Source organism: Nannobrachium achirus, assembly GCF_963921795.1.
Source record: "Nannobrachium achirus genome assembly, chromosome: 23".
NCBI classification, from domain to species: domain Eukaryota; kingdom Metazoa; phylum Chordata; class Actinopteri; order Myctophiformes; family Myctophidae; genus Nannobrachium; species Nannobrachium achirus.
Window position 1 is genome coordinate 14,425,984 of NC_137830.1, and position 27,291 is coordinate 14,453,274.

The window sequence follows — 27,291 nt, forward strand, 5'->3', positions numbered from 1 at the left end:
CTATTGTGAATCAACCAGTGTGATCCTGTCCGAAGCCCGCCTACTGTATCCGGTTATTTACACGCACACATACACGCAAGAAACGTTTCCGTATCCGGCAATAGACCCAGACCGGATCAGAAACGTGCAAAGCAACTTGATCCCAGTCTACTTGTTTGGACTTGCTGCGTGCGAACGAAGGCGAGATAGTTAGAGTGGAGGGGGGAGCAAAAAAGGGAAAAAAAGCAACCCTCTGCAACGCAACAAGAAGGACTGAGCAGCAATGGCGACACTGGATCGCCAAATACCAAGTCCGCATACGTTCCTGTGCAAACCCTGGTCTTCCTTCGTCAGTGCCGTTAATAAACGTCCTCGTCTCGACGACAGTAAGTCCCGCTGCCCGTTGACTGACAGCTCCGCTGCTGCAGTTGTTGTTTGTTTTGTTTATGTAGTAGAAGGGAAAGTGTGGCGTGTTGTGTTGTTGTCCCACAACTGTGATTGAGTGAGTTGAGTGTCTCCAGGCACTCTCCACCACCATGCACGATCTGTCAAACTGTCAGTGCTGGAAAGTAACGAAGTACATTTACTCAAGTACTGTACTTTACAATTTTGTACTGTCAAATTTAGTACAATGTTGTACTGTCAAACTGTCACCAGCGGTGTAAATAGACAGTACATTATTTACTCAAGTACTGTTGGCCTACACACTTTTGAGGTATTTGTACTTTACTTGAGTATTTTACTTCTACCCCATTACATCTTGGATCTAAATATTGTACTTTTACTCCACTACAATTATTTGAACACTTTAGTTACTAATTACTTTGTAGGGATTACTTATACATTTGAAAACTTAAACGGGATATTCTGCATAATGAGCAGGCCCTACTTTTACTTTTGGTACTTTAAGTACTTTTTTCCTGATAATTTTTTATGCCAATACTTTTGTACTTTTATTCAAATACATTTCGAATTCCAGACTTTTACTTATTAAGAGTGTTTCTATATTTCAATATTGATACTCCACCACTGCATGCATGCAACAGACCTTTCACTTGCAGACTTTGAGTCATCATCATCAGGGGCGTCACAAGGGGTAGGAAAGTGGGACTGAGTTACCAGGGCCCAAGGTGGAGGGGCCCTAGTAACTTAAGCTATTGAAAAATAGCAGATATACATGCTCGGTGCCGCGCTGCGAGCTTGTAGATCTGCTATTTTTGAAAAGTCGTGAAAATGTGTGCAAATCTTTGAATATGTATTTTTTAAGCGAACATTTGAAACTCAAATTTTGCTTTCCGGGGGGGTCCCTGGAACTAGATATTTTGAGATGGGGGTCCGTGGCCAAATACATATCATCTTGGGGGTCCTTGACATAGGTTTCTTGCACACATTTTCAAGATTTTTCAAAAATAGCAGATCTACAAGCTCACAGCGCGGCACTCGGTGCCGCGCTGTGAGCTTGTATATCTGCTATTTTTCAATAGTTAACATTCATGGGGGGGCCCGCAGTGAATCCTTGTACCCAGGGCCCAGATCGCCCCTGATCATCATCATAACATGACTATAACCTGTGATGATGATCATAACATTGTAGTTAATAGTGAATACTGACTGTGATCATGTAATATAGTCATCATAACGACATTTGTGTTTGTGTTGAGTTCAAATTTAGAGTTTTTTTTTTAGTTTTGACTTTACTGGAGTATTTCCAATTTTCAGTACTTTTACTCTACCATTATTTGAAAACGTTCTTTACTAGTTAGTTATTATTATTATTATTATTGTTACAAAACTTATATTAACCACTTCAGCGCTATATACATTTCGGCCATTTGAAAATAGCAGATCTACATGCTCACAATGCCTTGCTTTGCGACGTGAATGTGAGCTTCTAGTGAATTTTGAATTTATGACCTTTACTTGTAACAGAGTATAAATTGCAGTATTGATACTTTTACTGAAGTAAAAAACAAAAATGTGAGTACTTTCCATCACTGACAGGTCTACTTGATGTTCAGTTTCAGAAGCTAAATGTACTAATGCTAAATGTACTAGAAGCTAAATGTAACCATGCATGATGCATGAACATTTTGGTGTTTTTGTTTTGTTCATTGTGATATCGTTTTTCTTTTGTTTTGCTTATTGTAATGCAGACCCGTCCTTGGAAAGCAATGACAGAGAGACTTTAAGACAAAACCAAGCCCCTAAACTCGGGAAACAAGGTAAGATTAAGTGCCATGTTAACACGTATGTTGTTGTTTACAGACGCTGCACTTTAAAGGACACCAGCGGGTTATATGAAGCTACACTTGGTTATTGATTATTAATGCAATTCCCCCTTTTAAGTTATGCCAATAAATTGAGATAGTGTTTAAAGTAGCTGGTTAACAATTTATAAGAACAATATTTGATTACACTTCCTCCATATTTAGGTTAAATTTTAATATAAAGTTGTTTAAAGTAACTATGGTGCTTGCTAATTTAGTTAAATGTGGGTCTTCACGATATTAACAAGAGCAGGGGTCTTCAACGTTTTCAGGCAGAGGACCCCTTAGTTGAGAGAGAGAGATGAAGCAGGGACCACCACAACCTGTTCATAGATTCCATATAGTTTCATCTTTTGACAGCACAATCATCAGTGTATTTTGGAATCATGTACATTTTTGTTTTCAGATATTTAACCACTTGAACCGTCAATACTTAAAAAACTCGACCTTTCACTCTGTACTAAAACTCGACCTTTCACTCTGTACTCAGTCTGCTCTTTTCCCCCTCTATACCAAAACTCTTTGCCAAAAATAGCCGATCTACAAACTTGCAGATCTGCTATTTTTGGCTAAAGTTGGACGCTGGGGTTCAAGTGGTTAATACTAGGCTATATAAAAGGAGGGAAAAAAAGTTTCTATTACACAAAGATTTGGAGGACCCCTAGTGACGCTGAGGACCCCCTAGGGGTCCAGGACCCCCTGTTGAAGACCCCTGAACAAGAGCATGGATATTGTGATTTTAGTATGAGTTATGATACGTGTGTTTGTACTTATTAGCGCCAAATATAACTCAAAGATTATAAATCAAAGATTTTCCTCTGTCGTGCAAATTCATTAGTTGGCACCAGAATACTTTAGGAAACTGCCTAAAGCATTTCCCTTCTGTCAAAAGAAATCCACCTTCCAGGAATTGTTAATTGCATTAGTCAGTATTGTGATTGATACCCTATAATGTCGTGATTCATTGTACAGCAGCTCAAATAAAGAAATAGAAAAGGTGTTTTGACCAGGAACGGTTTAATTTTAAAGTTGAATGTCTGCAGAGACCCGAGGAAAAAGACACTCAAACAAGTTTAAGTAAATCATTTGGTTGGACTGAAACTACTATAGACTACTGTATATCATGCAAAGTACATGCTATATGCAACTTCTCTGGATAGGTCTATTACAATATATATGACCCATCATCTTGGCAGTGATACTGGTAATACAGCATCACGTGTATACATGCATGTTCTTTCATGTTGTCGTCTCTATGTCTGTGTGTGTGTGTGTGTGTGTGTGTGTGTGTGTGTGTGTGTGTGTGTGTGTGTGTGTGTGTGTGTGTGTGTGTGTGTGTGTGTGTGTGTGTGTGTGTGTGTGTGTGTGTGTGTGTGTGTGTGTGTGTGTGCTTGTTGTGTAACCATGCGTGTGTTTGTGATTGTGAGCGCACTATAGAGTGTATGCAAGCGTGACAGCCATTCACACCACACGACAACCCAACAATGACAGGGTGGTCTGAAGAAGTTTTGTCCGGCTGACAGTGTTATTGAAATAATTCAATTGTTCCAGTTTGAATTAGGAAAGCCTCCAAAATGATTGCTATTCTAAATAAATATTGTTTGTTCGCCGAGCCTTCTTCTGTGCTTTTATGTCAGTCATCGTGCTCAGTAATGGGAAGAAAAAAAAAAGATTAAACAGAGTGGATGGACTGCCATCTTTTGTTGTCCAAATGCATTAGCTCTATATAAATGGTACTGAGAAAATGATTAGCACTCTTGGAAAAGCTGTGCTAACTTGTTTTTTTGGTTTGTTTGGGTTAAACAAATTATTGTTAATCCTTTGAATTCATGTCAGGTCACACTGAAATGTTCAGGAATAAGTCAAGCTCGGATGGGTGTCTTACTGTTACTATCGCACGTGTGTGTGTGTGTGTGTGTGTGTGTGTGTGTGTGTGTGTGTGTGTGTGTGTGTGTGTGTGTGTGTGTGTGTGTGTGTGTGTGTGTGTGTGTGTGTGTGTGTGTGTGTGTGTGTGTGTGTGTGTGTGTGTGTGTGACGGAGCCAAATCATACTTAAACCATACTTACAGTAGTTGACTGGAGTCCCCCCGGGGGCCAAACGCTTCTTTTCTCCATCTACCAACTATAAGTTATCTTTACCGAAAATAGCGTTGCGCTGTGATGCATTGTGAGCTTGTAGTCCTGCTATTTCTGCCGAATGTTTGCCCCAGAGTAGGGATGCTAAGGACCAAGTCGTTACATTGAACACAATTCTTCATCGGTCATCAGCTCATGTCCGCATGGACATCCGTGTGCCTCCCATGTTTTGTGACGTAGGCTTTGAAGTTTGAAGTATACTCACTGCACATGAAATGAAAAATAGACACTCTGTTTGAGGAGATCCGTTGCTACCTACAGGTGTATAACTCGCCGTTAAGCGCCTGTAAAGACAGCCCCAGTGTGCTTATAATCTCTTGACGTTCAGAAGAGACGAAAGTATGTACTGTATGCAGGCATAAGGGGAAGTGTCTGCGAGACAGAGTTGAGAAGGCCAAGACATTTTTAGATTATCAGGGCTGTTAGGCCTTACACACACGCACTCAAACGTACAGAGGGGATTTGACTTATGCATTCACTATTCTGCCACAAGACTTCCGCCTGTGGTCAGCAGACTGTCTCACACACACACACACACACACACACACACACACACACACACACACACACACACACACACACACACACACACACACACACACACACACACCATGGAGGAGCACCTCTTGTGCCTACTTTTAAAGGAGCTATAGTCAACTTTTTCATTGTAGGGCCGACACTTTGTTTACATCCTAGTCTATAGACTAGAATGTAAACAAAGTGTCGGTCTGACGATGGCCAAAATGATTATTTTATCATTCTTTTACGCTTTTTGTGGTCATTTTTGAATAGAAACACATATATGAAGCTTATTTTTTTTTATAAAATATTTTCGAAACATTATTTTTATTTTAGCATCCTTTAACTCATACATTGTGTGTGTGTGTGTGTGTGTGTGTGTGTGTGTGTGTGTGTGTGTGTGTGTGTGTGTGTGTGTGTGTGTGTGTGTGTGTGTGTGTGTGTGTGTGTGTGTGTGTGTGTGTGTGTGTGTGTCTCTCGCATGCGCGTACTCTCTCTCTCTCACGGATGGCATCCCTGGAATCAGTAATCTGTTGCCAACACCACTTCAAAACCTGCTGAGGGACACACACACACACACACACACACACACACACACACACACACACACACACACACACAGAACACATAGATCTCCTTGAGATGATGATGTCAGGACACAGACAAACAGACAGCGATATGGCATTGACTGACGCACTTATACTTCTCCCTCACTGTCTTCTGTATCTCTCTGTTCTCTTTCTCACAAAACACTGTCCCTTTCACTCTTTACGTCTCATTCACTGTTGCTCTCTCTCTCTCTCTCTCTCTCTCTCTCTCTCTCTCTCTCTCTCTCTCTCTCTCTCTGTCTCTCTCTCTCTCCCTGTCTCTCTCTCTGTCTGTGTCTGCCTATCTCTCTGGTGACAGTTGACAGTAACACAGTATGACCTGAGTGGCATCCAGTCATATCAGTCCTCTGGAAACAGGAGGTGGTGATGTAATGTAGTGGTTCTCAAAGTGGTCCTCCTCCGAGAGTGTAGACACAGAGCTATATATTTCACAAATATTGATGCAAAAAATAATAATATTAATGTGTAATTGCTTTGAAAATTACACACCAGTAAGACTCCCTAATCGGGAGATAAGCGACCGTTGGTGACCGACCGACGGACGGACGGCCGGTGGAGGTTTTCATAGTAAACTGCTCCCTGACGGTCGCAATTATACATACAGTAATGCCAATTCACAATTATAGTCCTTTGATTGCTTTCTGTCTATATTTTTGTGTCTCTTTTTATCATAATTTTCTTCCAATCTCTCTCTTTCTCTCTCTCTCTCTATCTGCTGTGCAATATTTTGTCTTTGGTCTTGCTGTCTATGATGCATCTCCTATCTCTCCCTGTTCTTCCATCTGCCTGTTTCTTATGTTTATACCCTTATCTCTTGCCTCCCACCAGTCAATCTGCCTTTTACTTTCTCTCTCTCTTTCTCTCTCTCTCTCTCTCTCTCTCTCTCTCTCTCTCTCTCTCTCTCTCTCTCTCTGCTTGTACCCAAACAGTTGATGTTGTACCAGTGTTCATTTCGTCGACTAAAACTATAGCAAAAAAGGCGACTACCTTTTTCACTGACGAAAACGAAACAGAAACAGAAAAAGAAACTAAGCTATAATGACTAAAACTAACAGTAAATAAATTGACAATTTTGTCAATAAATAAAAAACTTGACAAATGTGGAATGTCCAGTAGAACTAAACGATAAGTCATTTTATGTTTGGTTGCGTTCGGTTGTTGTGCTCTGAAAATAGCAGATCTACAAGCTCACAACGGCTCACAATGTAGATGGGCTATTTTCAGCATGCAACCAAGTGTAAAATAAGGCGTTATGAAGGCAGGGCCCCTGGTGTGGCTATTCTGATGGGCAGACCCTTTAACCATTGTTGGTGCCAAGTTAGGTGCCGATCGGAGCAACGGTGCGCCTCGCAGTTCCACAGCATGTTACGTTTGTGATCCCGCCCACCCTCTATGAGTACATTTCATGGGGTTATGGACAGATGAACACAGACTAGCAGATTACTGTCACTGTCTGCTTGAAATGCTATGTTAAGAGTCGTGACATCATGATGACACATACCGTTGTTTCCTGTTGAGATTGGCACATTTCCTGGGGCAAGCTGCCCAGATCACCCATGTCACACGGGTCTTCTTATTTTTTTCTCTCAAAAAGCACATGCAATGTAGTGCATTTGAAACTACATTGCAGTGCACATCATGGGGTGATCACTGCTTGCCTCCTGTGAATTGTTTTATTTTTATTTTTGTTTATTTTCTGTTTATTTTGTTGCCGAGTGAGGTCAGCAGACAAAGTGAAGTGAGTGAGATGAAACAATCGGTAGGATATCTGGTCACGATGACCAGCCAATGACCCTTGTGTCTAAAGGTCTGTGACTGAAATAGAGATAGGAAAACAGACTGGACAATATTAGGACAGCAACAATAATTTGGATGATGGAGGCAGGATGCTCAAACACCTTGTGATAAGAATAGATTTGACTATGTTTGCCTGATAAGCCAGCACCCAGCAGCTACGGGGGAGTCAGTCCTGTTGCCTGCTTGTGCACGTGCTAAATTAGACCCAAGATGTTGAAACATGTACTTACTGCTGAATAAACAGTGAACATGAAGACCGGTCTGTCATCCTTGCTTGGGGTGCCTTCCTTGCTCCTCGAGAGATTCCACCACATCTTTTAAAAACACCCTTCAGCCAACGACGGATCATCTTAGCAGATTTCAATGCACTCATTGACCAATCAGGGATTGTTCTGGTAACTCAGTTCTGGCCTGTTGGTCCTTTGGCAGTTGCCTCACTCACAGTGGTTGTTGGCAGAGGTTTAGGAAACTGCGTTCATGCTCTTATAAGTGCTTGTGCCATGTTGTTTTGTCTGACCCTTGGGATTCCACTTTAGTCGGAAATAATGTATTCTTTCACAGTACTACATTCTGATTGTTTTATTTATTGCATTTTCTCAAGGATTCTTGGAATGGCCTTGCATGGCAAGCACCATGTTTTTAGTAGGGATGGGACGATAAGCGATATTATCGTATATTGTGGTAAAAAACACTCACGATAATCATATCGTGGAGATTTAATTTATCGTGATATCGTTCTCCGTCATGCACTGGGTTCAATTCACCTTTATTTGCTGAGCTGCATATCCGGTACCACTTAAACCCTCTAGAATTGGTAAAAGATACTTATAATATACGTACTTGGTGGGGCGTACTTGGGGGGGCGTCACCAGCAAAATGTGTTAATATAGCATCACAATCATTTGAACCATTTTGTATGTTGGCTAGGCAAAAATAGCAGATCTACAAGCTTGCACATCTGCTGTTTTTGATAATGATATTGATACTGTTTGGAGAACAAATCTTCTCCTCTGTGGGTCCCTGGCACAAAACCGTTTCAGACGGGTGTTCCACAGCCAAATACTTGATACATTTTCGTGTTGACACGAAAAAGTTTGAAAACCCCTGAGTTAAATGAATCATCATCCATGGTGGAATATTTTTCATTTTACCCTAAAATGTATTTTAAGCGTGTGGAGGGGGCTCAGACCGCGTCCACTAAGTAGAGTAAGCTTTCAACTGTCCACTGATACCTTTGGTTTTGTGAGGGGCGAAACAGTTCTTGTTATTTTCGGACCAGACGACGGGTCTTTCCGGATTTGCCAAGGATTTGGGAGGTAGAGGAACATAGCGTTACGGAGAACTCCAATAACGCTATGGACCAGGACCAGAGCTAGTTGCAGCCCTGCTCATAGTCGACGCACACAGTAGTACTTTCAGGGATTTTGCAGCAGCAAACACGGCAGCTAGCAGACGCTCTCATTTTTAGCATTACAATGTTTAGTCATGCTTTTTTATGGTCTGTTGACAGCAGGGAACGCACCACGTTCCGGAATCAAATTGACTTGGCTCAAGTTGTAAAACATAAGAAGCTGAATTGAAGTTAATTTGATCCAAGAGTCAAGGTGCAATTTAGTTAACTCATCGGATCGTTAAAGTATTTCACACTATACGAGTGTCTGTCTTGAAATCGTCTGTCATATATCGTTGTGGTTTTCACACTATAAGATTGACCACCGACAAGGGATCACACACTGCCAGATATTTCATCAGGATGCGATCCAGACCCGATACATAGCCAACTACTGTATTTGTTTTTATTCCAATGTCCAACGAAAACATGAAAGGCTCCTGTGGCCGTATGTAGGCAGCAGGACGCTAAATATTTTCATTCTGTCTCTCTTTGCGCGTGTGCGCGCGCACATGCACACACACACACACACACACACACACACACACACACACACACACACACACACACACACACACACACACACACACACACACACACACACACACACACACACACATATATAGAGTGTTCAATGTTTTCATAATAACACCAGCATTGCTCCTGTGTGGTTTTAACATATTGACGTGAGATGTGTTGGTTTTATGTGTTGACTATTATTTAACAGAAATATTACTACCAATAAGACACCTGAATTTACCCTCTGAATAAAGGTCTATGTATATATATATTCATGATATCCATGTATTGATACAGACAGACAGGACTTTCTGTCTGTGAGCACAGCTGTCCTGTGCTCTCATTGGCTGTAACACAGATCTTCTCGGGGTGCTCGCAACCTCTTTCATACTGTAGAGATACTTTGTAGCGCTTTGCGTGATTTTAGGGCAAATTCTGTAGGAGCAGTGTCCAAAAATTTGTTTTGCAAGAATCGGCCTCATGGTGGCACTAGAAGAGGGCCATGTGAGAAATGAGGGGTGGAGCAGCAAAGGAGTGTGTGTGCAAAGTTTGGCATGGATTGGGGCAACGGTGGCGGAGATATGAGTAGAGGAAAAGTGTGACGTGACGGACAGACTGACAGACTAGAGTACATGTATCTAATATTAAAGATAATTTAATTGATGGAACTAGCAATAGAATTACATGTTCCATGTGCTGTAACGTTGTTACACAGTTTGCAGGTTGTCTGTCTCTCTCTCAAACTGCCTACTGTTTGTGTTATGAACCACACTTTGACCCCAAATCTCCTTGCTGATCTTTTGCCTTCCCTGATACACACACACACACACACACACACACACACACACACACACACACACACACACACACACACACACACACACACACACACACACAAGACAGTGGCCTCTTAGGCGTTCCAGATGACTGAAAGCATGTGAGCAATGCAAGGTCGTGACAAACCACACACTCCACTTTATTTGAGAGCACGCACGCACGCACGCACACACGCACGCACACACACACACACACACACACACACACACACACACACGGTGAAGTAGTATCCCTTGCACTTTGCGCACACTTGGCTTCGGTAGGTTTAGGAAACTGCACACTAGTAAGTTTACAAATACACATGCTCCTCCTGCCACTGCCTCCAATACCCGCCCCCCCCCCACACACACACACACTTTCAGTGCACTTTCAGCTCAGGGATAATAAGTGTTGATGTGTGTCAGTGGGTGTTGAGTGAATGTGTGAGTGGTGGGACAAGTTGTCATGTGCCTCTTAATGGCACCAGCACAACCTAATACACTCCTCTTTACGTGTGTGTGTGTGTGTGTGTGTGTGTGTGTGTGTGTGTGTGTGTGCGTGTGTGTGTGTGTGTGCGTGTGCGTGTGCGTGTGCGTGTGGGGTTAATGCCTTTGATCACATTTCCGATTTCTCTCCACTTTATACTACCTCTCAATTTGCCAACAGTCTGTTTCTCATGTGTACACCATATTTACCGTCATAATGCATTATAAGCTCAGCGTAACAGCACACTATATAAGCGCAGTCAATAATTCGCTAATAATGCATTATAGACCAATATACAATCCTACTCATATTCTGTTAGTTTGTCTGCCCATCCTTTACTCTGTGTTGTCCATCCATCCGTCTTGTTGTCTTGTTACCTGTCTGTGTCTAATTATTTCACTGGATACGTGAGCGCACCACAGAACTTCCTCGTGCCCGATTCGCACAACAGTGTTGAGCACTGAAAATAGGCGATTTGCACGGTTCTCACGGATTTGACCGGCCAAGTTAACTCGCTTTACTTTGTCCGCCTCTCTCTGTCTGCCTTATTTTAACCACTTATTATTATGCACAGAGACGTGTGTGTGTGTGTGTGTGTGTGTGTGTGTGTGTGTGTGTGTGTGTGTGTGTGTGTGTGTGTGTGTGTGTGTGTGTGTGTGTGTGTGTGTGTGTGTGTGTGTGTGTGTGTGTGTGTGTGTGTGTGTGTGTGTGTGTGTGTGTGTGTGTGTGCGTGCGACTGTGCATGCGTGCTTGCTTGTGTGCGTGCGTGGCAGTGTGCGTGTGCACCTGGCTGTTTTAGGACTGTGTGGCTGTACAGTGTGTGTGTGAGCAGAAAGACTGCCAGCAAGCTGTTGGGTGTTAGAGGCATGCTCAAAACACATCTGACTGCCAGCATGCCTGCGGAGAGAGAGAGCGGAAGAGTGTGTGTGTGAGATGTGTTTAATATTGGGATAGGTATCAGTGATGCCTATATCAATACGTTAGACGTAATTTGTTTTGTTTTCTTAATCACATGAACCCTAGCATTCTTAGTCTAGGATATTTGGCAAAAACAGCAGATCTAACAACCCTATTTTGGCCGAAGACATAGCGTAGAGGGGGAAAAAGGATGCGGATACGTCATGACGCAACGCGGGCAGAAGCAAAATGGAGCGCCTAGTCTCCATTGACTCCTGTTCTATGCTGTAACATGGAAACGGCTGTATCCCTGAATAAGGTGCAAATGACACTGAAAAGGCCAAAAAACACTCTTTTTCACGGCTACACTCTTCCGTGATGTTCGACCCCCGGTTAGGATTTTAGTTTTGCGACCGTTTCTAAACAATCTGACCCACTTCCTAGAATCGTCTGTCGTCTGATTACACAACATGCACACGCACGTGGCTTCCGGGGCTCTTCAAAATAAAATTAAAAATTGCCAATCTGCTTTTTTCTGCTGAAGTTCTCCCAGAATACGAATGATGTTCAAGTACAGTAAATGGAAGTTAGTCGGTGTTCCTCACATTTGTATATATATAATGAAACGTGTGTGTGTGTGTGTGTGTGTGTGTGTGTGTGTGTGTGTGTGTGTGTGTGTGTTTCAGAGATGTTTGTATACGGCCAGTTTCCCGCACTGGAGGATTTCTGTCTCGTTGTCTGCAACGTCTGCAAGAAGGTGGTCACTCCCCAGGGCATCCTCGCACACTATGGTAACACACACACACACACACACACACACACACACACACACACACACACACACACACACACACACACACACACACACACACACACACACACACACACACACAGTCTTAAACACTTTCAACCTTGCGTCCTTGTTTTGGGCATGTCATTGTAGATGATAGTAGTGATAGCTGCACTACGCCGTAGTACGACGGAGCATAAAATATGTCCCAAAACAAGAATGCATTGCCACGCTTCACCACAGATCTGGCATAGCATAGTAGCCTACAACTAAACACATGTACAATTATCTACAGCAAAGCATCAGTGTATGACAGATAGCAGAGCCTTCTATAGATTTGGCCTGTGTTTCTCAAATGGGGGTACGTACGTGTACTGTACCCCTAAGCCTAAGGTTACTACAGATATGAACGTGCTGACCTGTAAAGCTTAATATCAGGGAAAGGGAAAAGAAAACCGTTTGAGAGCCACTGGATTAGGCAATGACGGCTGACACAGAGTCAAACCGTGATAACTGTTTAGCCTACGCGCACGCACACACACACACACACACACACACACACACACACACACACACACACACACACACACACACACACACACACACACACACACACACACACAGGTTTGCAATTACTACTTTGTGGGGACATTACACATAGTCTACTATATTTGTGGGGACATTCCATTCATTTTTAACCCTAACCCTTAACGGAACCTAACCCCTAAACACCTTGTGGGACACTAAAATTTTTCCCCACAAGGTTTTTTTCTCCGATTGTACTATCTTTGTGGGGACATGAGGTCCCCACAAAGTAGTAATTCCCTGTCCACACACACACACACACACACACACACACACACACACACACACACACGTATGCACAGACAGATGCACGCACAATCCTCATATATTATGTCAAGGTACACACACTCACAGTAAAGCCTGCAGCATACTGTACTCCAACCTATCACAAATAAACATGGGTTTGGTCCCGAGCACCGCCAACTCAGCTTATGAGTAGTACCAGCCTGGGTACCAGCCTGGGTACCAGCCTGCTACGTTCAGTGGATTGGTTTTGTAACTTCGCTTCTCAGTCTGGAAAGCCTCCATTTTTGACTCGAACGTCACCTGTTACGTAGGCGACGTCATTTCTGATTGGATGTTGTTCCAACTAGGGCTGTCACAATTATTACATAATCGTCTAATCGTGATTTTTTTACATAATCGTGATTATTTTTCATAATCTTCATAATCGTTTCCATGTTGAAAAATGATCATATATTTAAAAAAAAAGGTCAAAAATTGTGTGTGTGTGTGTGTGTGTGTGTGTGTGTGTGTGTGTGTGTGTGTGTGTGTGTGTGTGTGTGTGTGTGTGTGTGTGTGTGTGTGTGTGTGTGTGTGTGTGTGTGTGTGTGTGTGTGTGTGTGTGTGTGTGTGTGTGTGTGTGTGTGTGTGTGTGTCGCGATGCGACGCGTTGTGAGCTTGTGTCATATCTACCATGTACAACTTCAAAGCCTAAAAGCCAAAACAGAAATGTAATTATCAACGACAAAAACACAATTAAATCGTTAATCGCCAATTATTTGAGTGACAATTAATCGTCATGTAAAATGTCATATCGTGACAGCCCTAGTTCCAACGAATCAGAGTAGGATTAAGGTTAGAAACTGATGTTGACACAATTGTTGCCAAAAGTTGCATTCAAATCTTCAATGTCTTCCATTGCCAGAATCTTTAAAATATTACCTTTTAATGTGAACAGGTCATGCACAGATAATGCACAGATGATGCACCACACGTGTGCATGCCATTCACATCTTTCAAACAAAAAAATCCACTGGGAAATCCATTCAGGCATTCAAAAGATATAGGCTATTCACGTTATTCCTGGCCCCGCCCCAGGCTTCCTGTTCATATCCTGAAAGAGGCGGAGTCTGAAAAAGCTGGCCTGAAAAACATCATTTGGTCTCCTGTTGTCCTTGCATTAAAGTGTCAGTAGTTGGCGTTCTAGGCTCTGGACTCTGAATGTACCTGGGTTGCCATGTCTGCTTATAATAAAGCAATTTGTGTCTCTAAAGAAATAGTATAGTTGCTTATTGGGCTTACTTTCTAATATTTTTTAAACCAGTGGTTCCCAAATCTTTTCATATCAAGGACCCCAGATTAACATATTTGTCCACCCCCATCTGAAAATATGTGGTGCCAGGGACCTCCACACAGATTTATGTTGTTAAAATGTTTTCAAAAATATTCAAAAATTTTTTTTTTTGAAAAACATTTTTTTGATTTTTTTTTTTTGGACCCCATCAAATCTAGTGAACATGATTTCAATCGCGATTTTGCATGTTCCACCCCCATACAACCCCATCTAACATACAGGGCGGCCATGTTTGTTTACATAACATGTAAAACATAATGGCTATTATCTCAAGAATGCCTGAACGGATTTCCAATCGGATTTTTTTGTTTGAAAGCTGTGAACAAACTGCACAAATCCACTCCAATGCAATCCAGGATTGCATTGGATTTTTTAGAGCTCATTCTTCTCTGTTTTTTTCCCATGCATGAGGTGTGCAAGGTTTAATCATGGCTAAGTTGACGAAAATAAGGCTTTTAAAATGCTTGGTAGCCAATAGCTAACTTCAAGCTAACTTCATCCTCTTCCTGTACATGCACAAAGGAAAGTGTTCAGGCAAGTCATGGCTGCAGGGCTTCTGCATATACCAGCATATCTCTATGGGATTGTCTATGGCACTCTGGGCACCCTCTAGTGGTGAAAGGGTGGCATTAAATGAGTTAAATTGACAACCAATTTAAGGGGTTTTAAGCAGATGACTAAAGCAGGTCTTTTAGAAAGGGTACCCCTATAGTTTAGGAAAGACAAGGCAGCACGTGTTATGTTTGTACTGTATAGGTTTGTGTTTGTACTGTAATTTGTATTTGTTTTTAGCTTATTAACTGTTATTTGGAGGACCTCAGCGGAAATAAGTGTCACGACCTTCGTGTGTACTAGGGCTGTAATCTAGCCCTGTTTTAGGGATTCGAACTTAGGGGGGATTTTCGGAACGAACCATCGAACCTTCGATGGTTCGTTCAATTGAATAAAAACCGAACGTTCGGACGTTCGAACCATCGAATGTACTGTACCTTTAAACAGTGTAGGAAACTAGGAAATGTTTTAAATGCGCTGTTTTATCCATTGAAAACGCGTGGATGCGTGGCCGCATTAACACCTAGGCTAACACTTGGAAAATCCAACCCAATCGGAGAAAATGTCGCACAGTTTGTTGACGAACAGGCTCAATGTATAGCGGAGTTGCACGGATGATGATGATTAGACTTGGTGACTGCATCGGAGCTCGTCGCGTTCGGGCTAAACTGGTCTCGATGTAACAACCCCATACATCGCATTGATTATAGATCCTTTAGGGGGTTGCAATGAAATCCATCTTTGCTCATGCTTAGGAGAAAGGGATGTTTAATCTTTGGGTGCGTGGATGGCTGGGTGTTCGCTGTTCAAAGCACACACGTCTCTCTCTGCCCAGGACAGCTGCTCTCGCTCACTGTCAACAAGCGTGTGTCAGCGAGGCTGATTCGCCACCCGGTTCGCGGCCCCAAATAGGAGCGCAATTGGAGCGGAGGACGGTCCTTGATCGCTCCAAGCTGTTCTGGTGCATTTTATAACTACTATAACGGTCACCATTAACTGTTAGTGTTTACCGGTAGGCCTAACTTATTTCGTATCTGGCTATCTCTACTACTGTGATATTCTGAATAGGCCAATCACATTCTGATAATTATTTTTCGTGTAAAAAAAGAAGAAAAAAAAAGAAAAAAACCTGAACCCATTAATTTCGAACTTCGATTGCCAACGTAACGAACGAACGTTCGAACCTCCGAAGGTTCGCTTGCAGCCCTAGTGTGTACTCCTCGAATTGCTGTATGTGTTTTTATTGATTTTCTCAGCAAACAAAAAAAAAAGGAGCTACGTCATCAGCCAGCCAATACACACTGGTATATTTGTCCCGCCCCTCACCACAGACCAATCAGAAGTCGTGAGTGGTTTCCACTTGTTTTCTATGTCCCGCCTCCCTTGGAGGTAGGAGCCTGCAGACTGAGAAGCAAAGTGAAGAAACCAATCCACTGAACGTAGTGTAGCAGGCTTGTATCCAGGCTAGAGTAGCACGGCTTTGGTGGAGCGAGTTGTGCGGTACACACAAGCGTAATTTGTATAGGGTTGATGGGTTTAATAAACCCAAGGGCCCCCCTACTGGTGACAGTATTATACATTCATAGGCTATTATATCGTCGTTGTCGGGTGAAAACCTTGTATGTTCAAAACTGTTCGTTTTGCATTTTTCATTTTAAAAATGATTTAAACTTGTGAAAACAGCCGATCTACAAGCACACAACGCCTCGCACCGCGAGGCGTTGTGTGCTTGTAGATCTGCTGTTTTCACTACTTTTGTGCGACGGCCTTGTACGATGAGGCAGGGCTTTGTTTTGCGAAAGAACATACACATTTGAAACTTGGAGATACAAGGTTTACACCCGACAACGACAATATGTATTTTGTCATTTCCAATATATTAGGCGTCTCTAATCTCCTAATCTATGGGCCCCCCTCACAGCAGTACAGGGCGCTTTTTTTTTTTTAACATCTGTTTATTAGTATTTTTCATTTTTAAAGACATATCGTCCATAGCAACTATGGAGAGAAAACATCATGACAAAACCAGGTTGGACCATATGACAGAATAGAAAAAAACCTTATACCAATACAAAAGTCGAATATACATATATAAACAATAAAACAAAATTGACAGTTAAAACATAAATAATACTACAGCAATAATGACAAAACAAACAAGAAAGGAAAAAATAAACAAGACAAACAACAATCAAACAAACAAACAAACAAATGGCTGATGGCGGCACGCGTCCCCGGAGATAGGCGAACAGCATACAGAGTAATCACACGTTGTACTTGATCAGTAAAAGTTAGCAGGTGACCCTAGGGGGCGACTAAGCACTGTCTACTCTTTTCAGAGACTCTAAAAGGTGCAGGATAGGTGACCATATTTTTTGGAACTGGGGCTCCCTATCTGTGAGGACAAATCTTACTCTCTCCAGGTGCAGGACTCCGCCTAGTTCCTTTATCCACATGTCAATGGATGGGGGTTTAACTGATTTCCAGGCTTGAAGGATTAATTTCCTGGCGAGCAATGTAGAGAGCCTAACAACTTGATTCTCCCGGTTGTTTTGGGCCCACCCTGGCTCCAGCACCCCGAAGAGCGCAGTTAACGGAGCAGGAGGGAGTTCCCTCTCATAAGCTTTCCCAAGAAAGTCAAAAATTTGGTTCCAAAAGTTTTGCAACTTATGGCATTGAACAAATTGATGTGCTAAGGTACCTTGCTCAATAAAGCATTTGCCACACAGGGGAGAAGAATCCTTAAATAATTTATGCACTTTAGTCGGGGAGAAGTGTAATCTGTGAATGATCTTAAATTGGATGAGGCCATGCCTGACATTAATAGAGCTGTGATGAATATTGTCAATACACTCCTCCCACGTTTCGTCCGAGATATCAATACCTAGCTCTCTTTGCCAGTTCTCTTTGAATGGGAGAGAGGGTAGACTAGACAAATCTTGCAAAGTTGCATAGTATTGCGAGACTGCACCTTTACCAAAGGAATCGACTCTCATTATGCTCTCTAGTGTCGGATGACGAGTCTTTTGTTCAAATTGTGGGACATGAGTTCTGAAAAAGTTTCTAATCTGTAAGTATCTAAAAAAGTGTGATGCCGGAAGTTGACACAACTGCTTGAGTTGTTGAAAAGAAACAAAATGGTCATCCCTATACAAGTTACTTAAGGATTCGATTCCTTTTTCCCTCCAGAGACGAAAAACTGGGTCGGTCAGGCCTGGTTTAAAGGCATGATTGCCACAAATGGGAGTGTACATATACAATTTGGGAGCTTTTATCAATTTTGAGATTTGAGACCAGATTTTAAGAGAATGCTGAATTATAGGGTTATGACTATAGATATCCTTCTTAAACTTAACAGGACTATTTAGCAGTGCGGGTAGGCACGTGCCTGTGCACGACAAGTGTTCCATTCTTAGCCAGGAGGGCATACTTTCAAGGTTATAGCCTGGGTAACAGTCGAACCATTGAGTAATAAAATTTAAGTTAGCTGCCAGGTAATATAGTCTGAATTGAGGGAGACCAAATCCACCCTCACTCCTACTTTTGCACAGATGTAGACGAGTAATCCTGGGAGTTTTGCCAAACCATATAAAGGCGGAGATGATTGAGTCTAGTTTCTTAAAATAATATTGAGGAATGCTTGTTGGGATTGATTGAAAGACATACAAAAATCTAGGTAAAGTTACCATTTTGATGGCGTTAATACGTCCAGCCATTGATAAGGGTAAGGTGTTCCAGAACTCTATGTTTTTCTGCAATTGTTTTATTTTTTGGTCCCAGTTTGCCTTCAGTAAGTTATTCAATTTACTTGTGACTATAATTCCCAGACTCGTAAATTTATCCAAGACAATTTTGAATGGGGTGGATGACAGAAAGGTTTTGTCCACTACATCTGATAAAGGCATCAGTTCGCTTTTATCCCAGTTTATTCTGTACCCTGAAAAAGAACCAAACTCATTGATGAGGTTTAGCAGTGTGGGGATGGAAGCCCTTGGATCAGAAATAAACAAGACCACATCGTCAGCGTAGGCCGAAATTTTGTGCGAGGTACCATGTTGCACAATCGGGTGGATTACTGAGCAGGCCCGTATCCTCGCAGCTAAGGGTTCTAACGCAAGCGCGAATATATAAGGTGAGATCGGATCCCCCTGGCGTGTGCCTCTAAAAAGCCTGAATGGTTTCGATTCATTTTGATTAGTGAGGACTGAGGCCGATGGTTCGTGATAAATGACCTTAATCCAGTTAATGAAAGAATCCCCAAAGCCAAATTTAGTCAAGACGGAAAGCATATATGGATGTTCAATTTGGTCAAAGGCCTTCTGGGCGTCAAGTGAGATCGCGACCGCATCCTCCGTACTACGTGCAGGGTTGTAGATTAGATTAAACAGCCTCCTCATATTATACTGTATATGTCTGGAGGGCATGAACCCAGTCTGATCCGGGTGAATAATATTGCAAATATGCTCTTTAAGCCTAGAAGAAAGAATTTTGCTCAGTATTTTGGTTTCCGTTGGCAAAAGAGAAATGGGTCTGTATGAGGATGCTAGTGAAGAGTCCTTGTCCTTTTTAAGTAGTAGGGAAATCCTACCATGGTACAGCCCCTTCGGCAGAGAGCCTGATTCTTTAGAGTTATTCAACATACGAAGTATGAAAGGCGCTAAGAGGCTGGAGTAGGCCTTATAAAACTCCGCCCCAAAGCCGTCCGGCCCAGGGGCTTTGTTATTCGGAGCCTGCTGGATAGCCATCTTGACTTCCCCTAATGTAATGTCTGCATCTAACTCCGCCACTGCTTCCTCACTTAATGAGGGGAGATCACATTCTTGCAAAAAATTGTCGATATCCTCCTGACTAGAGGTACTTTTGGAGCTATAAAGGTCACGGTAAAACTCTTCAAAACAGTTATTTATTTCTTTAGGGTCAGTAACTCGATTTCCGTTCTTGTTATTGATAGAGAGGATGGCCTGGGAGGCTTGGGATTGTCGAAGCAGTCTAGCCAGTAGTTTGTGTGGTTTGTCTCCAAATTCAAATATTTTTTGTCTGTAATTTAATAATTGGGAGCAAACTCGTTTAGTAAGAATAGAGTTGTAGTCGTATTTCAATTTCGTAATTTTGCCCAGTATTTCTGACGAGGGGGAGTCTAGGTAATCTTTATTCAATTGAGTTAGAGTAACCTCTATTAATCTCAGAGACTGTTCTTGAAGCTTACGTTTGGCTGACGAAAATGCAATTATGTGACCTCTCATTACAGCTTTAAAGGATTCCCATAGGACAGAGTCATCGACCTCTCCATTATCGTTAGAGGCAAAAAAGAAGGAGATATGGCCCTCCATTTCTTTGTGGAAAACTTCGTCCTTAAGAAGTAGGGGATCAAACCGCCAAGACTTATTCCTTCTATTGTCTAGATCCTTAAATTGTAAGTCCAGTGTAACTGGGCTATGATCGGAGACAAGTATCGGATGGTATGTGCTATCAATTACCGCGGATAAGAGTTTAGAGTCTAGGAAGAAATAGTCTATGCGACTTGAAGTTTTGTGCACTGGACTGTAAAATGAGTATTCCCTCCCCGCAGGATTAACCAATCTCCAAATATCAACAATATTCAGGCTTTTAAGCAAGGTGTTCAATAGGCCTCCAGCCTTTGATTGGTTAGATGAGAGCGTGGAGCTTTTGTCCAGAGTAGAGTCCATTACACAGTTAGCGTCTCCTGCGATAAGGACATTGGTAGCATGGATGTTAGGGATTGAGTTAAAAAGTTTTTGAAAGAAGTCAGGGCAGTCAAAATTGGGGCCATATATATTTACGAGTGTTACATTTTGTGAAGCCAATTGACCACAAAGAATAAGAAATCTCCCATCAGGGTCGGTCAATGTTGCAGAGTGGATGAATGGAACATTTTTGCGAAACAATATAGCTACTCCTCTAGCTTTAGCACCAAAATTGGCATGATAGGCCTGACCCAGCCAGTTTGCCCGAAGAATTGATTGCACATTGCGCTTTGCATGGGTTTCCTGTAGAAAGATAACATCGGGTTGCAGGGACTTAAGGTGGGCGAGGACTTTCGCCCTCTTGACAGGATTACCCAGGCCTTTTACGTTCCAGCTAAGAAATCTTAACGCCCCGTTAGGTAACCCGCTATTAGATTTATGTGTCGTTGACACCGTTCGCAAGTGTGACACTCACCAACGCCGCACACCCCCCCGAGAACACGCGCACACCACCAGCCAGACAGTACATAAAACATAGAACAAAAAACATAAACCCATAGCCCGACACCCCACCCCCCCAAGTTGAGGGACCTGCCACCGGGAAGCCCATCTCTAAATCCCCAAACACCGTACTAGACGTTAGTGAGATTCCCTCAATGGCCCCTCCCCCAAACCTTATAAAATAAGTAAGAAAAGGAATATTTAAAGTTATCCATTATTGCCCGTAAATTGTTAACATTTTGACCACATCCGGTATGTACAACATTCCACCTAAATAATCATTGGTCGACTGGATCCGTTTAGCTACTACCCTTTGGACTCTTACAGTACGTTTCTGATAACATAGGATTTTAAATTAAACTGCCAGAAGCCCGGCTAACCTTGAGGTAAGAGATTATAATAATACAAATACTAGTGATGATAAAAATAATAATACAAAGGTAGTAAACGCATCAATAATAATACAAAATAAAAAATAAAAACATATAAATTATAATGAAGGGAAGTAAAAGAACAACTCAAGGTCAAATTAGAAGGTGTAATCACCATCCAACCTAACATTGTACAAAAATGGCAAACGCCACCCTCCTACAGAAAGATTTATGATCTCGGGGGCCCGGAGCAAAAAGGCACAAGCGACACCCCACACCCCCCCGCCGGCCGACGCCCCCCACCGACCGCAGCCACCCAATCCAATCCTATATGTTCATTCCGTCCAGACATTAATACGGATTAGGCTTCGATGTGTGAATTTCAAAATATACTTTTTAATGTTGTTACTAATAAATGACCACAATCACTGAAAAGCCGCCCGCGAGAAGATGCAAACGCCCCCCACGCCCCCCCGCTCCAGGCCCCCGATTTACACACCAAAAGAAAAAAAATAGAACAGACGCTCTATTATAAATAAAAGGAAAACCCAGACAAACAATCACTCCACCAAGCAAAACTATACTCAAGCACGCACAAACACACACAGATAACCGGTGGACAAGGATCGAATACAAAACAAAAATAAGATACATGAACAAATGAAAATTGTAAAAGTAAAAAAAAAAAAAAAAACATGTTACCCAAATTGGCGATATCCGCCCTACTACAAAGTGTTGAAAGTCCGATCAACTAAAAAAGGCTGGATATCCACTCTACTACGAGTGATGAGGAGTGAATTCCAGACCGTGAAAATGAGTGCATAGAAACCCCGACACACATACGCTCCTAGAGGCTAAACTACTCACACCAATCACCCACGCACACACACAAATAAGTAATAAACAAAAACCCCATAAATACCGAGATTAAGGTACGCGAGTGTTCAGAGTTGGATACATCTAAAACCTCCTAGAGTAATAATGTATCCTTCCACACCTGATTACGCCCCCAGTTAAAACTGAGTCCAGCATAAGTTGTAAATGTTACGGTGAGGTAATAATGTGATAAGGATATGTGAAACTACAAGACAGCAAGCTTTTAGTTTGATAACAATCCAATTTAGCTAGGAAGCATCCAAGTACCCATCACTTAATGTAAGCGTAACTCTAACAATAAAGAAATAATAATACCAAAAAACACACATCTATGGTAGGACTAGCCTACAGCCCACTCACACACATACAGTCAGAAACGCTTAATCAGGCATACATTCAATCAGACAGACAGACAGACACACACAACTTAGTAACAGGAGCCCCACACACTCATTCCCACACATACACACCCACACTAAAGGGAAGAAGGAAAACGACAAACATGAACCAAAAACAAACAAGAAACAGAACTGCAAACAATCCTTAATATAGAAAGAAAAAAATCGTTTATATCCTACATTGTCCAAAAAGGAAAAAAGAAAAAGTTCCAAGCAGCCCACCGCCGTGGAGAGAAAACTGAAATAAAGTTCGATAGCCATGTCAACATAAACGGCCATTCATGTTGAGGAACAGAACACAATGACAAAATGTTCACTGTTGACGTAGCATGTCTAGGTTGAGTACCCGATTTCTGAGTTACAAAAACATATTATATATATATATGAATATGTATATATATATACTAAAAAAAATGAGGGGCAAGTGGGCTGCATTATGTTCAGTCTGAATGTTCCAGGTAGGATAAAAAAAATAAAAGTGTCGATGAGTAGCAGCCTAGAGTTCCAGTCAAATGTGAGTTAGTGAGTGTGCTGCTACATACCAGTGGCTCCCCAGCCTAGGCTGAAAAGCGAATGAGATCAAGAAGAAGCACCGTTATTCACGACTCCACCACACCGCCGTCAAACACCACCCTCCACGCCATCGCCGCCAGCCGCGCCGCCTTCCACGTCGTTCACACCGTCGTTAACGTCATCCACCATGTCGCTGTCGATCACCGCGCCGTCACCGTTGTTCTCGCCGCCCGGCCTCCCATCCAAGAAACGATCCGCCGCCTCAGGGGTCTCGAAGTACCGTGTGGCACCGTTGATAGTGATGCGAAGGCGAGTCTGGCGTGTGCCCACGAAACCTGACTGAACGCCAGCAGTCTTGCATCTTCCACGAACATTATAGAATGCCTTACGTTGTTGGAACACCTCCGTTGGTATGTCGGGGAAGATGGACACCCGGGCATTGTTGTATTGTAGGGGGGCCTTCTGAGCAGCTAGCTTGGTGATAAGGTTCTTCATGTGGAGGTAGTGAATCTTTGCGATGATCGCCCTGGGCCCGCCTTTGGTACGTCTGGGCCCAACTCGATGTGCTATGTCCACCATCACGCCGTCTGGAAAGTGTTCCGCCCCAAGCAAAAGTGGAATCAACTTAGACACAAAGTCGGCCGCGTTTTGCTTTTCTTCGCCCTCGCCTATAAAACCGAGGCGGATATTTTGGCGCCTGGAAATTAATTCCATCTGTAGTAGTTTTCTGTTTATCTCGGCGTGGCTAGCTTGTAGCTCCTTGCAAACAGCGATCTGCGCCTGTAGTTCGTCGTCATGTCTAGTCACGGCTACCTCGATGTGACGCACTTTCTCGGTGACCGTTGCCAGAGAAGATTGCATGGAGCCCATAGTAGCTTCGATGTTAGTGAGTTTAAGCTCCATTTTGTCCTGAAAAGTGGTGATAGCCTTCATCAGGTCGGCCGTGGTAGGGATAGTAGCCGGCGGCGCGCCAGCCACCCTTCCCCCCTGCGACATGCTGTCGGCGTCCAGAACGTTGATAAACTCCTCGTCCACTACCAAAGGGCTCACTCTAGTGTTGTATTTGTGATGATGTTTCTTCCTATCCGTCATTTAAGTCGAGTTTCGAGCGGAAAAGTTGAGGAATAATTCCTTAAAATAGTAATTTAGCAAAGTTTGGGACGGAGCCCCACGGGAACACAGCTTACTGCATGCTCGCTGACCACGCCTTCTAAACCAGTACAGGGTGCTTTTGATCTGAAAACCCATGCAGAATAAGATCTAATTTCGCCCCTGGCGGTACAGTAGGTACTGGGAGCTGATGTGTTGCGCTGCACCTTAGCAATCCATCTCCCAGGAGTCTAGTGCATTGTAACAGGGATACACTCCGGCTTTGTAGCTGATACCGACTGTTAGATTAATAAAATGTGGATCCATAAATAAATCCATAACCAATAAATCCATAACCAAAATAAGACTATATCAATAAATTGTTGTATTTTGAAGAGAGCAGACAAGGAGGACAAAACAGTGAGCATACCATCCTGGTGGCAGCTTCTTTCTCTCTTCTAAAATGGAGGTTTAGACATACAGTGTATATGAAGTACAATATGATATCACCGTGGGACTCATTGATTGATTCCCATGTCACAAGAAGAAGACAGAGACACGTAGGGTCCTGGTAGCTTTCCACTAACCAGAACTTAGAGTACAAGCAAAGCATGGTCTCAGGGTAACAATGACCTATACTGTGAGTTCAGACAGTAATTCACAGAATATAACTTTTATGGTCATATGAGCCTCATACATGAATCATACACATACAGTATGTACAGTATCATAATAGATCTATCACCGACAATAAGCCTTTCTGACTTACTTATATTGGTTTATTTCCACAATCTTTCAGCAAAATAGCATGGACAGTTTTGAAGAAAGGTTGGCTGAGGATAATCCCTCTCTGAGCGACTACAAAAGTACACACACAACCAGATGGCAGTGAATTAATGGAAAGAGATAACACACGTCCACTGTTTCTGTAATTGAGAAATCTCGAGACAAATTATATCAAAAGGACATCCGAGATTGTAGAGTGGGTTGGGTATTTTCGTCTAGTTTTTGTTGATGTTTTAACTGTACTTTGAGCCCCTTAAAGTAGTAATGATGTGTGTCATTATTAGGTCAAAACGATGTTCGCTGAGTAGGGCATTAACGAAAAATCACACCCGTGTGAACTGAGCGGTGGAGTCTGTGTGTGTGTGTGTGTGTGTGTGTGTGTGTGTGTGTGTGTGTGCGTGTGTGCGTGCGTGCGTGCGTGTGAGTGTGAGTGTGAGTGTGCCTTGCCTGTTCTGGCCTGGCCTGAACAACAGCGCCCCTCCCTTAACATGTGTGGTCAGAAAAGGTACTACACCACAGGCTTGAGGCTACATACAGACCCACCCACCCACATACATACATACATACATACATACAAACAAACATACATACCTACACACACGGCCACGCTATGGAGACGGTGTGACCACCGCTCAAAAAGTCGACTCAGTCGACTTCATTACACAAGTCGACTCCCACCAGAGAAAGTTGAAAGTCAAAGTTGAAAAAAATAATAATAATAATACTTTCTATTGTGAAAATAGCAGATCTACATGCTCACAACGCCTCGCGATGCGAGGAGTTTCGAGCATGTAGATCTGCTATTTTCACAATTTCTGCCTCTATATATTTGACAGTTTGGAAAATGTTTAATTTGCCATTTTAGAGGTACCGGTATTACAAAGTCCTTAAATTGTCACTTTAGAAATGTGCAGTTACCCTCTATAATGGAAGGAGAAAAACGCCCGCACACTGTTCATATGCTCCAAAAACTTACTTTTATTATAGGCAACTGGCTGCAACGTTTCGACTTTACGTCTTCATCAGGCAAAAGTCTGATGAAGACGTAAGTTTTTGGAGCATATGAACAGTGTGCGGGCGTTTTTCTCCTTCCATTATCTGATACCTTGATGTCCAGCACCTGGCCTGAATATAGGCTTGAGATGTGCACACAATCTTGTCTATGAACAGTTACCCTCTATACACTTAAACTTTATGTTGGTTTGTTTACAGTTGAGTGAGAAAACAATGTTTCACATTAGGTTAATCATCTGGGGACCCCCCAAAATAATTGGGGGGTCGTGTGTGATGTGATGACGTCATCAAATGATAAAGTCGACTTTTTTACTGAGTCGAGTCGACTTGCAAAAATCACAAGTCGTTAATGCCCTATAGCTGAGTCAGCTATCTGATTTATCCTTCCATCATTATCCTTTTGCTTTTGTCTGCTGTGAAATGGATTTCTGTCACAGGTTTGGTCTTCAATAGATCAGTGGTCCTCAAAGTGGGGTCCAGGGGACCCACAGGGTTGCTTAGATGGGGCTTCCTTCCAAAATGGGCCCTTACGGAGGGTCAATTTGGTTCTATTTGTAAACTCTAGAGTTATTGGGGGTCCTTGAAATTGAAAAGTTTGAAAACCACTGCGATATATTATTTAGACTTATTTTGTCTTAGTGTTCATTAGTTATTTGTAACGAATTCCGGAGTTGAGTAGAGTCGTAGGGTGCTTTTTAGTTTTGGGAGCACATGTCATCATGAGTGACATGAAATGTTGGTGGTGGTGTTGTCTGAACCTTGGCTCTCCTGCTTCTGGTTGGCCAGGATTCTTCCGATCTGTTTTGTTTGAGTGTAGGGATGTGATAAAAACCACTCACGATAATCGTATCGTGGAGATTTAATTTATCGTTATATGGTAGGGGTGTAACGATACATTTTAATAGCGATTCGGTACATATCACGATACATGGTTGACGATACGATACATGGACGATATTGGTTCATTCATGGCGATACGATTCGATTTAATTATTTGTGAAAGGTGTGGATAGTGCAGGTTTTTAGGGGAAACATGTATTATTATGGATATAAATAAGTAAACACAGTGAGTATTTGGCAGATAATCACAAATGTGTGTAATCTCTGGGTTCATGTCGATAA

The 27,291-nt window shown here is 42.4% G+C and overlaps 1 protein-coding gene across 1 annotated transcript in view; it reads left to right on the top strand.

The window, feature by feature from the left end:
• The first annotated feature begins 260 nt into the window (after positions 1-260).
• Positions 261-27,291, top strand: part of atxn7l1 (ataxin 7-like 1) — a 92,775-nt gene continuing 65,744 nt past the window's right edge. The window contains exons 1-3 of the mRNA XM_080754752.1: positions 261-365; positions 2,133-2,201; positions 12,100-12,204. Coding sequence (XP_080610878.1) covers positions 263-365; positions 2,133-2,201; positions 12,100-12,204 — 277 coding nt within the window. The 5' untranslated portion in view covers positions 261-262. The remainder of the gene's footprint in view (positions 366-2,132; positions 2,202-12,099; positions 12,205-27,291) is intronic.